General features: G+C 36.0%; 2 protein-coding genes across 3 annotated transcripts; both read left to right on the forward strand.

Annotated features, from left to right (window-relative positions):
* The first annotated feature begins 1262 nt into the window (after nt 1-1262).
* On the forward strand, nt 1263-3693 carry LOC120003492. The gene is made up of 2 exons (XM_038852497.1): nt 1263-1546; nt 3252-3693. The coding sequence occupies exons 1-2, from the start codon at nt 1355-1357 to the stop codon at nt 3324-3326; spliced, it is 267 nt and encodes an 88-aa protein (XP_038708425.1). The 5' UTR covers nt 1263-1354; the 3' UTR covers nt 3327-3693.
* A 1021-nt stretch (nt 3694-4714) lies between these two features.
* LOC120004431 (NAD-dependent malic enzyme 59 kDa isoform, mitochondrial-like) lies at nt 4715-14427 on the forward strand. 2 transcript variants are annotated; one of them, XR_005469535.1, is made up of 19 exons: nt 4715-5016; nt 5895-5991; nt 6743-6861; nt 6963-7130; nt 8602-8730; nt 9202-9262; nt 9730-9833; nt 9919-10002; nt 10092-10198; nt 10303-10402; nt 10722-10835; nt 10996-11061; nt 11244-11316; nt 11405-11491; nt 11676-11730; nt 11977-12048; nt 12730-12854; nt 12953-13015; nt 13500-13560. XR_005469535.1 is itself a non-coding variant. In XM_038853783.1 (19 exons), the coding sequence occupies exons 1-19, from the start codon at nt 4888-4890 to the stop codon at nt 13995-13997; spliced, it is 1815 nt and encodes a 604-aa protein (XP_038709711.1). In that variant the 5' UTR covers nt 4716-4887; the 3' UTR covers nt 13998-14427. The 2 variants fall into 2 exon arrangements, 1 of the variants encoding a protein (XP_038709711.1); XM_038853783.1 differs by lacking the exon at nt 12730-12854 and adding an exon at nt 13926-14427 and having other exon boundaries at nt 4716-5016; nt 13500-13614.
* Nucleotides 14428-14440: the final 13 nt, after the last annotated feature.

Here is a 14440-nt window from a genome sequence, read left to right on the forward strand (position 1 = left end):
ACCGCACAAAGAGAGAGAAGAAACAGAGTAATCGGGTAGACTCGAGCATGCACAAGAATGCATTAGAAAATGACTCTAGACTAAATATATATTAATAGGGTTTGCGGCGGGGGCTGGGAAGAAACCCTAATGTTGATAATCTTGGCGTTTGTTTTAATTTTATAGGGGTCCGTTTGATAGAACGATTGGATTAATTTTCATTGCTAGCGGAAAAATTGTGGAAAAAAAAAGTTGAGCTTAAAGCTATGAAATATGCTCTGAGGTGTTTGGTGAATAAGTAGTTGACACTAGTAGAAAAATTATTGACTAAAAGTATTATATTGAATTTAATAATAAATTTTTAATCATTTTATTATTAAATTTAATTTAATAAATATTATTAAAATTAGTAAAATAAATAAAATAACAACATTTTTTATTAAATAAATATTGTGTTTCACTTATTAAATTTAATGTAATAAATATAAATATTATTAGATTAATTTTAAGCATAAATTATAAATATCAAATTTAAAAATTTCATTTTATTTTATATGAGCTTTTATTATATTTAAGGTGTATTTTTAGTTATTTACAAAAATTGAATTTAATTTTATATTTAAGGTGTATTTATTCATAAATTAATTACTTTATTAAATATATATGTTTACAAATAGATTCATGGCCCCACAATTAAAAATTTTAAAAAAAGAAGAAGAAAAGAAGTGTAGTGGATCTCTCAAGCTCCAATTTGGAGCTTATGAGGCGCCAGCGGAACCGCTGGAGGCAAACAAGCACTAGGTATCACTTTCGGGTCGGCCCTTTTTGTTTGAGCCCGTTTCGTTGGGCTCTGTTCAAGAAAATTCATCACACTTCGTGCCTCGTAGGTAGAGGTGGCAAAAAACTAGTTCTGGATCGGTTTTGGATCGAACAACAACACATATTTATGAAATATTTACATGTCTGGAACCCAACCCATATTGAATTTCAACGTACTTAATTAATCAAACTTGTATTAGTTTAAATCCGAACAAATAAATCAAAGAATAACCTAATCATGATTAGGGTTCGGACAAGTAAATTTAAAATATTTTTGTGTTTAGATCATGATTTCAGACATATAACTTATGTCCAAACTTAATTTAATATTGATCTGACAAATTCGGTAATCCGGACCGCAAAAGAGAATGGGCGTCAATTAGTCAAATTCATTGTTTTTTTAATAAAATAAATATTAATAGATAAACAAATAGTAAATTACAAAACAGTCCACTTCATCCCATCCTTCTTGCATCACAACAGCCCACACTCATTCACTGCGCCCTGAATCAAACAATCCCAAGCCGAGCTCTCTTCATCTTCGATCGAATCACTCATGGGAGGAGGAGGAGACCATGGACACGGAGCGGAAGGGGCCCACGATCCTGCTGATTTTAGGAGCAAGGTTTGGAGCATGTCGGGAGGTCCGAATTGCAGGCCCAAGCACTGGCGCCGCAACACTGCCGTCGCCATGGCCGGCATCTTCCTCATCTGCATACCCATCGCCATGAAATCTGCAGAGCTCGAGGTTTCTTTATCCTTTATTCCTTTGGATTTGACTTCTGGTTGCAAATGCAACGTAAAATTTTCGGTTTGGAATTTCTGAGTGGGAATTATATACTGGTTGGTTCAGGGTAGTGATTTGTGACACTATGTCCATAGATGCGAATAATTTGCGTTGTTGGGATGCATTTCTATTTTACTGCCCTGAAATGTATTGGTAGGCGCATTACATTGTGGTACGGTCGTGATTCCAAGCAATTCTGTAATTGGTATCTGTCACTATCTTAACTTGAATTCATGGTTGCCTTTTTACGTTATTGCTCAAGTGTGGCCTGTTCTGTGGACCAGGATTTGTGTGATGCCGTGTGAGATTATATATCTAGTTTTGTTCTTCACTTGTTGGAGGATTTGGATGGAGACAAACAAGCGACTTCCTGTGGTGAATTGCTCAATGTGGAGGGCTTGACCTTAACTGTGAAAGGTTCCTTTGAGGGGAGAACTGTGAGGCCATGTGGTCCAAAGCAAAAAATTTATGCAAGCATTGGGTTCAGTCTGGTGTTGGAGCTAGTGAGCCACATTGAGGATTCTTGGCCTGCCTGGGTAAAGGTCTTGGATTGGGTTTAGTTTTTATTTTTTTCTTAAAAGAAAAAGATATTTGATTTATTTTTACCTTGACTAGGATCTCAAGGATTTCAGTGGGTTGTCTTATGAGTTCCCATTTCCACGTAATGAGGGCTAGGTCTTACACCTTTCAAGACAAGTTTTTGGAGCCGAACTGTGAGAACTGGAGGGCCAAGTGGATAGAACGTACAAGCATTGAGTTTGGTTGTTTCACGTTTTGTAGGTAATTGGGTTGAATCACGTTTTTGAAAGGTTAAAGGGAATAGATTTAGCAATCTTAGTGTTTGGTTCTCGAGGCAATGTAACTAAATATTTATAGTTTCCTAGAACATATCGATCTAGCTTCTGTTTTGTTCTGTCTTGTGTGGCATTCCTTTGAGCCCTTTCATTCCTGTTTTATCCTATTGAAACAATTATTCTTCATTAGAAAGGGAAGAAAGAAAGAAAGAAACTGAAGAGTTTATAGAAGCAGTTCTGATAATGAATGAGTGTGCGTAAATATTGCGTGCATACATTTGTAGTGTAAGAGAAATCAATGATTTCTATATAAGTTCCCCATGGTTCTCTAAATTATTTGGATGCCTATTTGCATGCTACTTGTTCCTCTTTCTGTGATGCTGTTTCATGTTCCTGACAGAATAGTTCTCATACTACACTGGAATTTTAGTATCAAACATTCTTTTGGCTAATCTGAAATTTGCTTTAGGACTGATACTGGAAGGAACTTGGTGTCATGTCTGAACTTTGTAGGTACTTCTTTGAATGCCTACACTGTCATACTGATAAGATTTCCTTCAACTTTCCCTTTGTTGTGCACCAGAGCTTGTTGCTTAGTAAAATCTACTCTCTTTCTTTTTTGGGATAATTCATGGGGTTATATTCTCAAATTTTTGAGGGAGGAGGAATCGAACCATGTTCCTTGTGCAAATGTGAGGAGTAGAAAATCTGTAAATCTACTATTACCTATGAAAAACAGTTCCATTAATTAGTTTAGACCTTTCAAATTGTCCCCAAGGTGTTGGTGTTTTATGGCTCTGTTTTTTGGGCGTATGTTATCGATTATTATAATGAATAGCCAGCTAAAGACTAAAGTGTCTGATTTCTTGCAGCAACGGCCTCATCACCCTGTCCGTCCAATTCCATCACAGCTCTGGTGCAAGAATTTTGGAAATAAAGAGTACTAAAGCTACCATTTGGCCATCAAGAGGAGTTCTGGATTACTTGATCCGGCTGTTTGGCTAACGACTCTTTGTTCGCGTTGATTGAATATGTGAGCACCATTTTACAACTTAATTTAGAACTATTGGAATAAGATTCTGTATCGACAAACTATGGATCTGGGCTATATTATAGCTATGATTTTATTGTCAATACTTTGCTAAAACTCCTGCTTACAGTCATCAATGGAATGTGGACTGTAGACTGGTATCAGAATTTATGCTTTTGTCTAGTTGATGTCATGGAGTTGCTTTTGTTCCTTGTAGCGTGTCAAAAACGTTTTATTTGATAGTGATTGGTGAAATGATGGACACCAAGGTCTTGGCTCTTGAATGTTAAATTGTTAAAGCATCTCTAGTGCCTCTTAAGGAAGTGTTGAAAGCAATTTGCCTTTTCTACATAAAATACTGGGTTGCTTTGGTCATTTGTTGTTCAGAATTCAACAATTCGCCGCGTCTACATTGATTTGATGAAAGAGAAAAGAGACTATTACTTCTGAAAAGGCGTATCCTTGAAAGAGAGTCATTTGGAATCAATTCCATTAAATTATTGCTTACCACTATTTACTACAACCTTTATTGCTAAGGCATCAAGAAATTCTCTCAACTCCTTCAAATTGTCAAAGCTTTTTTTTGGGGGGAGGGGGGGTGCATTCAAGCATATGCTCCAATTGAGTGGAGATAAATTAGAATAATGTGGAAAGGTTATGTGTTATTGGACAAATTAAATATAATTTCTAATTGATGACCAATTAGTCAAAAATTAGAGCTTTTTAAAACAATTATAGAGCCCCAAATCCACATCAAAACATAGAATCATACTATCATTTTTATGGTCCTCGTTTCAAGTCTTCAGAACCACAGTTTATCAACAAAAAAAAGTCTTTCAGAACTTTAATTGTGATTAGACAATAAAGCAGTGACAGAACTCAATAATACACGTAGTAATTCTCTCGTAGGGTCCACACGTTGAACCTCCCCTAGTATTTACTCTTCACCAGGCCAACGAAATATATCGATGTACTACGTGTCATAATCTGAGCCGGCGAATTTCCCATCTGGTGTGCTCGTACATATTACATTGCATGCCATTAATGAACCGTGATGACATATATTCCCATATATACCCTCGCTGCCCTAATATTTTTACGGGCACACTATAAACCTCCCGAGTCACTCTCTAATGAATCTCACTTCTATTCTCTTTGCCCCCAAATCTCGGGCAGGCGTCAGTCGCTTTCTAGATGGTTCATAGTTGAAGACCATGGCCGAAATTCAATAATTAGAAAAATAAAAATTATTTTTATATATATATATTATTATATTATATTATAACTATATATAATCGTAGAGCAAGAACACGGTTGCAGGTATTTCACTCTCTGATCTCCGAGAGAGAATGTGGTTTTGAGAAAGGGAAGCTGAGACTTGAGAGTGATACTCAGAGCAGCTTTGTTTTTTTGCTTCTTAGTTGTGTGTTTTTGACTATCGAAGTGGTTGGATCTTGATTTTTTCTTGGACGAGGAGAATGTGGAATCTTGCACGAATCGCAGCGTCGAGTTTGAACCGATCGCGGCGGTTCTCCACGTTGATTCCTGGTCCCTCTATGGTACACAAGCGTGGTGCCGATATCCTCCATGATCCCTGGTTCAATAAGGTTACTGTTCCTGTTCTTTCTTTCTTTCAAAGATTTGAGTTGATGTTCGGTTTATGAGATCAAGGGATTGTACTTTCAAAAGCAACGCTCAATTAGTTAAGAAAACTTATAGTTGTAAATGTTAACAGCAGCTACGTATAGTTTTGATTCTTGTAGCGATTTTGATGAGAACTGTTGTGTATACAGTATAGTGATGCTGCTTTTACTGAAAGAAAGCGTTTTGCGGTTTATGTGCAAGTAATGAGTTCCACGTAGTACGTAGCTTACAGTTTGTTAAAGTTGAGGTTTTCTGCTGCTAATTGATAAAGCATTAGACCTTATGTTCTGCACACATTACTGGAAGGGAATCAGTAAACTGTTCTGATTAGTGATTAGGATGATACGTCGCCAAAAATCATAGATAGCCATATGCTAGCAAAAATCATAGATATCACTTCATGGCTAGAATTTGGACTCTTGAAGATTGTACTGCTGTTATTTGTATGACGAATATGTCTTTGAATCAGGTGTATTTTCTGTATGAACTTTCATGTACTGTTTTGCAGATGTCCACTCTGTGCCTGAACTTTTGGTCATTTGAGTATGTTCTGTAGATGGAGTAAAATTTTCATTTTTTAAGGTGGTTAATGCTAATCTTATTTATCTTCTTTAATAAAAGTGTTAATTGCTGCCACATGGCTAAGCATTCTCTGGCATCTCTCAAGATTCTGAAACCCGTCATCATGCTGCTTCGCTTACAATCTAATATTACCAAGAGAAATGATTATGCGATGTTTGAAAGACGCACTCTACTTTTTTATTTTTAATTGATGGAAATATTATGCAAAATATTTATGTAAAATTTTCACTGCTCCATGCCATGGATAATTCAAGAGCAGGATACTGGATTTCCCTTGACTGAAAGAGATCGATTAGGACTGCGGGGCCTCCTTCCTCCTCGTGTTATATCTTTTGAGCAACAATATACTCGTTTTAGTAAGTTACATCCATATCATTTGAAGTTGTTTATATCTTCATTCTGCTTAGCCAATGGTGTTCTAATGTCTTAAAGGTACGAACCTGATTGAGATTCTGTTGCTTGAAGATATCTATCTTCTTTAAGCTACACCCAATTTTAGTCATTCTTATCGCCAATAGCTTGTTGATAGTTGGTATAGAAACTAAATAACTAAAGGCGGCTCAGTTCATTGTAAAAAGAAACACCCTTCTCATTTGACCTGCTATCTATTTATTGTAGTTATGCAAAGTCAATTGAAATAAGGGATATATGATTTATTATGAGAGTCCTTATTACAGATATTGACGGGGATTGTGTTCACTCCTTTGTTAGGAGTTTGACAAGATCAATGAAAATGCCTCCTCTGCTATCTTTGGTGTATCAAGCAGTTCACTGAAATGCCTACTTTGATGGCTCATCTTTATAAAGAAAAATTTCCACCCTTACCTGGCCATCCTCCAAGTTCCACGAGACTATGGTCTCCTTGTAGCCCAATGGAATGCAATAGTACACCATGTGATAACCTATATCTATTAATTGGTGACATTCTTGTGCTGTTTGAATTTTACTTGGTCAAATAATCTTTCTTGATATGAATGAGACTCTTAGGAAATCTCCCCCCGCCCTCTCTCTCACACACATGCGCACGCTCAAATATATATGTTTTGTTTCATTTCGTGGAGAATGAATTCAAAATATTTAATATTGCCTCATATGCTGTTTTTTCAGTGGAATCATATCAATCACTGGAAAAAAATACTAAGGGTCAACCAGAAGGTGTTGTATCTTTAGCAAAATGGAGGATCCTGAATAGACTGCACGACAGGAATGAGACTCTGTACTACCGAGTACGTGCTGTTGGGAATTCTGACATATATGTGTGCTTCAAATTAATCCAGTTTGTTGAATTTTGAAGATATATCTTCTTTTTTTTTTTTGTTTCTTTCAGGTCCTTATTGATAATATCAAGGACTTTGCACCAATTATATACACACCAACGGTAGGATTAGTGTGTCAAAATTATTCAGGGTTATTTAGACGCCCACGTGGAATGTATTTTAGTGCAAAGGATAAAGGAGAGATGATGTCAATGATTTATAATTGGCCAGCTCAGCAGGTACCATTCTTAGTCTTGTGAGAGTTTCATGCAACATATATTTTATCTTTTGATACCTACATTCTCTATTTCATCTCTATGTTCTTCATTTTCTGTTGAAGGCCTTTCTTTAAGACGGAAAATAGTAGAATTAGTGAAATAACTATGTGAATTAGTAACTTGGTATTTCAATTGTCACTGGTGGAGTTGTGTACCCAATAAGTCTCTGAACCAGCAGGATCTCAGTTGAAAATCCTTGATTCTGGAAAGCTCAATGGTAGTTGAAAGGAAAAAGAAAATTGTGATCCTGGATGAACTTATTGGTATCCATAATAGCGTGTCAAGTTCATTTGACCTATACTTGGTTCGGAGAATCTTCTTAATTCTACGTACTTGAATAGTTTTTTCAATATCTTTCAGCCTCTTCTAAATGCAAGTTCTATAGTCATTACTAGATTGATTCTTTCTATCTGCCCCCTAGGTCAAACACTGTGCTAGTTGATTTGTGTTGAATTAATTGAAGATATTACAGAACTTTTTTTTTTCATATAAATTTGATGTATTATAAATCTGTTTTAGACTCATCATCTTTTGAGTTTTTTAATCAATCATTTTGGATGCTTGTTACCGTAACTTCTAATACTCCATCCTCCACTGAGTAAATTGGATTTTGAATTCTTATTTCTTAATGCATCGCCTGAAAAGTTGTCTTTGCCTCCTGCTTGACTTCTTGTCTGGAATTTCCTTGTTTCAATTTATTAATTCTCTCTGTAATTCCTTTCAACTCTTTGTCTTCTTAGTCAAGTTGTTGAGAAGCTACAAAACAGCTTACTGACCTGGTTTTTCCTCTTCTTTCTTCACATTTTACCTTCACATGGTTCCGAATTTGTGCGTACACCACTAGTTTCATGGGCATTGGTGGATCAACCAAGTCATCAGACTTTTCCTCTCTGTAGGATGGGGTCTCGCCAGCTTCAGAAAAGACCTTTATAGAGTTGCAGAACTCTCATTCATTATTAGATAAAAAGGATTTCTTAAAGAAAGTTTAATTTGACACTTCTTTGCTATCATCATCATTATCTGAGCCGTTGTCCCAAAAGTTTGGGGTCTCTACTACATGTATTCCTTTTTCCCCAAAGTTTTGGCACTTTGCTATGTTGGGTGAAAAATAGAGCTTTAAATTCGTCTTTGCATTCGCACGCAAATAATCTCTTCTTTTAATTTTCTAGAATTTCGTCTTAGCAACTTGATTTGTTTTCAGAAGTTGTAATCATAGTTTGATTGACTTCTTCTTCCCCAACCCTACTGGTAAAAAGAGAACCTTGTTACTTCATACTTGTTTTGGCTTGTAGTTAATTACTTGTTGCTTTATTACTTTGGAAATTCATTAATCGTGAACTGTAACAAAAATGGCTATATTTAGCTCTTATTTGCAGCATATCCGTTGCTCTTCCTGTGGCAGGAGCTAAGTTTCTTTTCTTATGTTTGCAAGGTTGACATGATTGTCCTGACAGATGGTAGTCGTATTCTTGGCCTTGGTGATCTAGGGGTTCAAGGAATTGGCATACCAATTGGGAAACTTGATATGTATGTCGCCGCTGCCGGCATCAACCCGCAGAGGGTATGCCCTCATCTCTCCCCCTCCTCCCCCTCCGTGCTTGTTCTTTGAGCCCCCTCATGTGAATTTGTGTGACTCTTGGTGTATATTTGCTTATGAATGTTTAAGCATTTATTTTACTGACAGTTTCTGGCCTTGCATTATATATAATTGTGTAAGCCGACATTTATACTCAGCTGTGACAGGGCAATTTCCATCTGCTGTGTAAACAAACATGGTGATTTGTTGATGGTCATTATCAAAACATTGTGAGAGAATAGTTCCCTATAATTGATTTCTTGTGGTTATGGACACATTATGATAAACAGCATACATGCATGCATGTAAGTTTGAATAAGTTGAGAGTATGTTCATAAAGCTCTGAGGATTTGGAATCTATCACCCTGGCAAAAAAAATTTCCTTCATTAATATCTTGGTTTAGTAGCAAATTTTGTTGTAAGTCATAACATTTAACCTATGTCCATCTTTTACAGATTCTCCCAGTTATGCTGGATGTTGGTACAAACAATCAAAAGTTGCTTGAAGATCAGCTTTGTGAGTAAAATATGCACGCCTATTTTTGTTCCTTCTTTTGCACCATAGCTGTTATCTGTCCTTCATTACATTGGCCCCTTCTTGTTTTCTTTTCATTGCCACAGAAATAGTTATTTCTTATGATTTGAATAATACACTATATTGTATAACTTTTCTGCTATTGGTATCTTGGGTTGTATATTATTTGTTATTCTCCACAAGTATATGTTAATTAAATATGTTTACTTCGTATTGACCAATAAATAGGTTATTTTGTAGAGAAATAGAACCAGTGATTCCCTAGGTTTGCACCACGAAGGTTTAATCTTAATGACCTTGAAGCAATTTGGCTAATTCAATGTTAATCTATTTTTATTTTGATGCATTAAACTGTTTTTGTGGTTGAGATACTTTTTTAAGTGGGAAAAGTGCTCTGTGCATGAATGGTCTTCTCATTACATAGTTTCTTCATTCTCTTTTTTGTGTAGATTTAGGAGTTCGACAACCGAGGTTGGAAGGAGAAGAGTATCTATCAATTGTTGATGAATTTATGGAGGCTGTTTTTACACGATGGCCAAAGGCCATTGTACAGGTCTGTCCTTTTAAAAGTTACGACTAATGTGTTGTGGTTAGTTTATGCCATGTAATTAATTTGGCGCTTGGATCATTCTTGTCAGTTTGAGGATTTTCAAATGAAATGGGCCTTTGAAACACTGCAACGGTATCGTAAAAGATTTTGCATGTTTAATGATGACGTACAGGTTAGTATTTGGAGCAAATTGTCACTGTTTTATAGCATGGAGGACCCATTGTGAATTTGTGATTATGATAGTTTGCTCCATAATTACAGGGAACTGCTGGTGTTGCACTTGCAGGGCTATTGGGAGCCGTGAGAGCTCAGGGATGGCAACTGGCCGACTTTGTGAAGCAAAAGATAGTTGTGGTGGGAGCTGGGAGGTACCTGATAAATTATTGCTTAATCTAAGCATTATGAATTGCTTTCTATATGGAACATGCTCGTCTTTGCATTTGTTATTAGCCACTCTCTTTTCTGCTTTCAGTGCAGGGCTTGGTGTTCTTAACATGTCTGTACAGGCTGCCGCAAGAATGTCAGGGAACAGTGAAACAGCTACAAAGCCTTTTTTCCTGCTAGATAAAGATGTATAATCCTACTCTTTTCTGTTCTAGCAGTTTTTGTAATAACACATGGCATATCCCCTTCGCCGGAAAAAGACATTGTTTTAACTTCAGATCATGTTGATTAATTGCATTCATTTCAGGACATATCTATCAAGGATAGTTCTTTTGGTTTAATAGGTTATATTTGATGCATTAGTCATAGTGATATTTTGTTGTTAGTTAAAATGATCAAGGAGTTAGAATATGATCTTAAGTTTTTCATGTAGATGAAATAATATTTACTTACATCACGGAAGCATCTGACTGATCAATTAATTCAGGCTTTTAATTTTTGGTGCAGGGTCTCGTCACTAAAGAGAGGAAACATATTGATCCTGCAGCGGCACCATTTGCTAAAAACTTGAGTGATATCGAAGGACTAGGACTTAGGGAGGGAGCTAGTCTGATTGAAGTGGTATACTGCTTAACACAGCTTTAATAAAATTTTATTAAATATTTAATGTTTATTTTGGAATATCTTGGTTGAGGGAGTTGAACCACTCACCTTTAGAATATACACGCTTCATAATTCATTGATAACACTTTTTAATTGCTTATGCCTGAATGTTATGCAGGTTAAAAAGGTCAAGCCCCATGTGTTGCTTGGTTTGTCTGGAGTTGGTGGGATCTTCCATGAGGAGGTAAAAACCCAACTCAGTTTTGTTCGCAATTTCAACACCCCCCCTCCCTCCCGAGTAGTATTACCTTGAGAAGCATTTTACATAAAAAATCATTTTTACTATTTTTTTTTTCCTGATTTAGATTTGTGATTCGATGTTTCTCTCTGGTTCCTTATATTTTTTTTGGTTTTCTTATAAATCAGGTGCTCAAGGCCATGCGAGAATCTGATTCGCCAAAACCTGCTATTTTTGCTATGTCCAATCCCACCATGAATGGTTCATTTTGGCTATCCTTTTCAAGTTTTTACAGTTCATGCTAATTTTTTTCCCCAGTTGACATGGTTTCTGTAACTCTATGTAACAGCGGAATGCACTGCCACTGATGCTTTTAAGCATGCCGGAGAAAACATAGTTTTTGCCAGTGGAAGCCCTTTTGAAAATGTTGATCTCGGTATGCTACAATCTTGTTGATGTTTATCCTTCATATATTTTGAAATACGTTTGGCACATTATTATGAGCAAGATGAGTGGTGTTTCTTTACCTAAAATTTTAGCTTCTGCAGTCTGCATTAGCAAATAACAACTAACATTATTTTTTGTTTTTTACTAATCCTCACAACCACGATGTTTTTCAGGAAACGGAAAAGTGGGGCATGTAAATCAAGCAAATAACATGTACCTGTTTCCCGGGTTTGTGTCTTTCTTTTACCTCTTTCATTTATCAGAGTGAAACCTAGAGGTCACAAGGTTCAATTGCTGAAAATAGTCTCTCCACATATTATGTGGGGTAAGGTTTGCGTATATCCTATTTGTCCTTGACTCCGCCCATTGCGGGAGCCTTGGGCACGGAAGTTGTTTATGTATTTTTTGGAGAATTCGTATCTTTTGCTAATTATGTTTAATCATACTGACAACAATATTTCTGCCTTCTGTTAGGATTGGTTTGGGAACTCTTCTATCAGGTGCTCGTATTATAACAGATGGAATGCTACAAGCCGCTTCTGAATGGTATAATACTCATAATGTTTTTGATCCTTGCTTCAGTGTTTTATTTATGTAAGAACCAGTGTTTTTGCTGAAGAAGGATAGAGGAATGTTTTGATTGACTGTAATGTAAGAGCTCCAAGTATATTTAATCCTACTCAATCTGCAGTTAATTTAGAATCGTTAATGTTAAGATTAGTTACTTTACCATTCAACCCAATAAGTTAACTTGTTGGATTGAGACATTTTACATCATGTATACATATTCTAACACTTCCCCTCACGTATGGGATGGGCGATCCGACAGCCCAACACGTGCACAACAAACAAAGCCCAACGCTAGGGCTACTCTCACAAGGCCCACGCTTGGGGAAATAATAATTGGGGTTTTAAATTGCAGAAGCTAAGGTTTAAACCCAAGACCTCCTGCTCTGATATCATGTTAAGATTAGTTACTTTGCCATTCAAAGTTAACTTGTTAGGTTGAGACATTTTACATCGGTTATACATATTCCAACAGTTACCTTCCTCCAAGGTTTTATGAGTTTTTGAAATCTTTCATTGAGCTTGACATTCTTTTTTTAATTTGATGGTCTTTCATTTTTATCATTTCATTTAGAAGTTTATTCCTTAGGAGTTTGGATTCGGATTTCTATGGAAATTATTACGAGATGTTGACTTTTTGTGGTGGGCAATGTCCGCTAGGTTGGCTGGATTATGAAGTTAATGGTGGTATTGACTTTTGATTTTGGATGCATGGATAAATGATAAAACAAGTTTGATCTGAAACAGATTTAAGTTTCACTGCTATAGATTTATTGAAATGAAAAGTAAGGTTTTCTATTTTGGTAATTCCTTTTTGTTGTGATAAGAGTTCAGTGCCTTCAAGGCTCCTTTTACTGCTTGCTGACATGGTGTTATTTTACAGCCTTGCCTCCTATATGACTGATGAAGAAATCCAAAAGGGCATCTTATATCCATCTATTAATAGGTAGTATTTCAAGTTCTGAGGACAATCTTTCCCTCTTAAGCTTGGCATCAGAATTTTTTATACTTTGGTAGCAGTCTATGTTTGTAATCTCTTGCATTACGGTTCTTTAGTGGGAAAAAAGAAAAAAAGAGGAGAAAAAGCCTATGATATTTCCTGGTGAGCTTGAATCAGTAGTTTGGATGAATGCTCTTTGGTAGTTTGAGTCTGCCATCATCTTTACAGTAACTCGTCCTTACATACATAAGGCAATTATCTTTTTTCTTTTCCTTTTGGTTTTGTTTGTTTCTCCGCTCAATATTTTAGAAGATTATGGCAGTTTGTTTTTTATGTTTACTGTTTACTAAAGAAGTCGTCATTTACATGAAGGGATGGGACAGCATATTCATTATAAATTATATAACTTGTATTGATAACTATAAAAAAAATAGGCTCATTTATGATGTTAGGGACTGATATTGAGAAAACTATATTGTGCATGATACAGTATTCGAGATATTACGGCAGAGGTTGGAGCTGCTGTTTTACGTGCAGCTATTGCGGAAGAGCTGGCTGAAGGACATGGTGACATCGGACCCAGAGAACTGATGCTAATGTCAAAAGTATGTTAATAAGCGAATTTTTCATTTTTTTGGGTAAAAATACAAGAGTGGATGCAAGAAAATTTTCGTACTTTATGAAATATTTTCAAAATAATTAAAAATCTGGGAATAGGAAATATACTTGTGCAAGTAGAGATATCGCAAGGAAAGGATCTTCTTGTGAAGAATCTGCAATGCATGTTGATAATATCTAATACTGGAAAAAGAAAATTTTGGCTTCCTTTTTTAAGCACTTTTAGGGAAATAAAATTCTCGTTATTGTTTAAATCAATCTTGTCATTTCTAAATTAATTATATGATCTTCACTGCAGGAGGAGACAGTGGAGTATGTGAAACATAACATGTGGTTCCCAGTTTACAGCCCTCTTGTTCATGAGGAATAAACCATTCTTAGCCTTCTATTGTCATTTTCTTCCACAGTTAATTTTCTGCAGACGGGACCTGAATTTGCAGCCGCGCTAGACGGTATAATGTTAAGAAGGCAAATAATGAAAGGAAAAGAAGAAAATGACCCCCTCTGAATTCTGATGTATTGATATTCTTTTTTTTATGTGATTTGTTGGTGTACCAAGTATAATGTCTAATATCTTCTTGTAAGAGGGCCTGGTACGCATTATGCGTTTACTATTGATAGGCTGTGATGAAGTTCGATTGATGGTCTGCATTTCTTCTTTTTGGGTGGATGAATTAGTTCAAGCCTCAAGGTTAGAGCTATAATTAATGGTTATTTACTTGGCCCGCCCCTTAGACCTCTGATTGGCATGCCACAAAAGAAGGAAAGTAGTACCAAAAAGAAAGAGAATGTTTTTCATAGTTGTGAATGTTG

This window comes from Tripterygium wilfordii, chromosome 8 (genome assembly GCF_013401445.1).
Source record: "Tripterygium wilfordii isolate XIE 37 chromosome 8, ASM1340144v1, whole genome shotgun sequence".
Lineage (NCBI taxonomy): Eukaryota > Viridiplantae > Streptophyta > Magnoliopsida > Celastrales > Celastraceae > Tripterygium > Tripterygium wilfordii.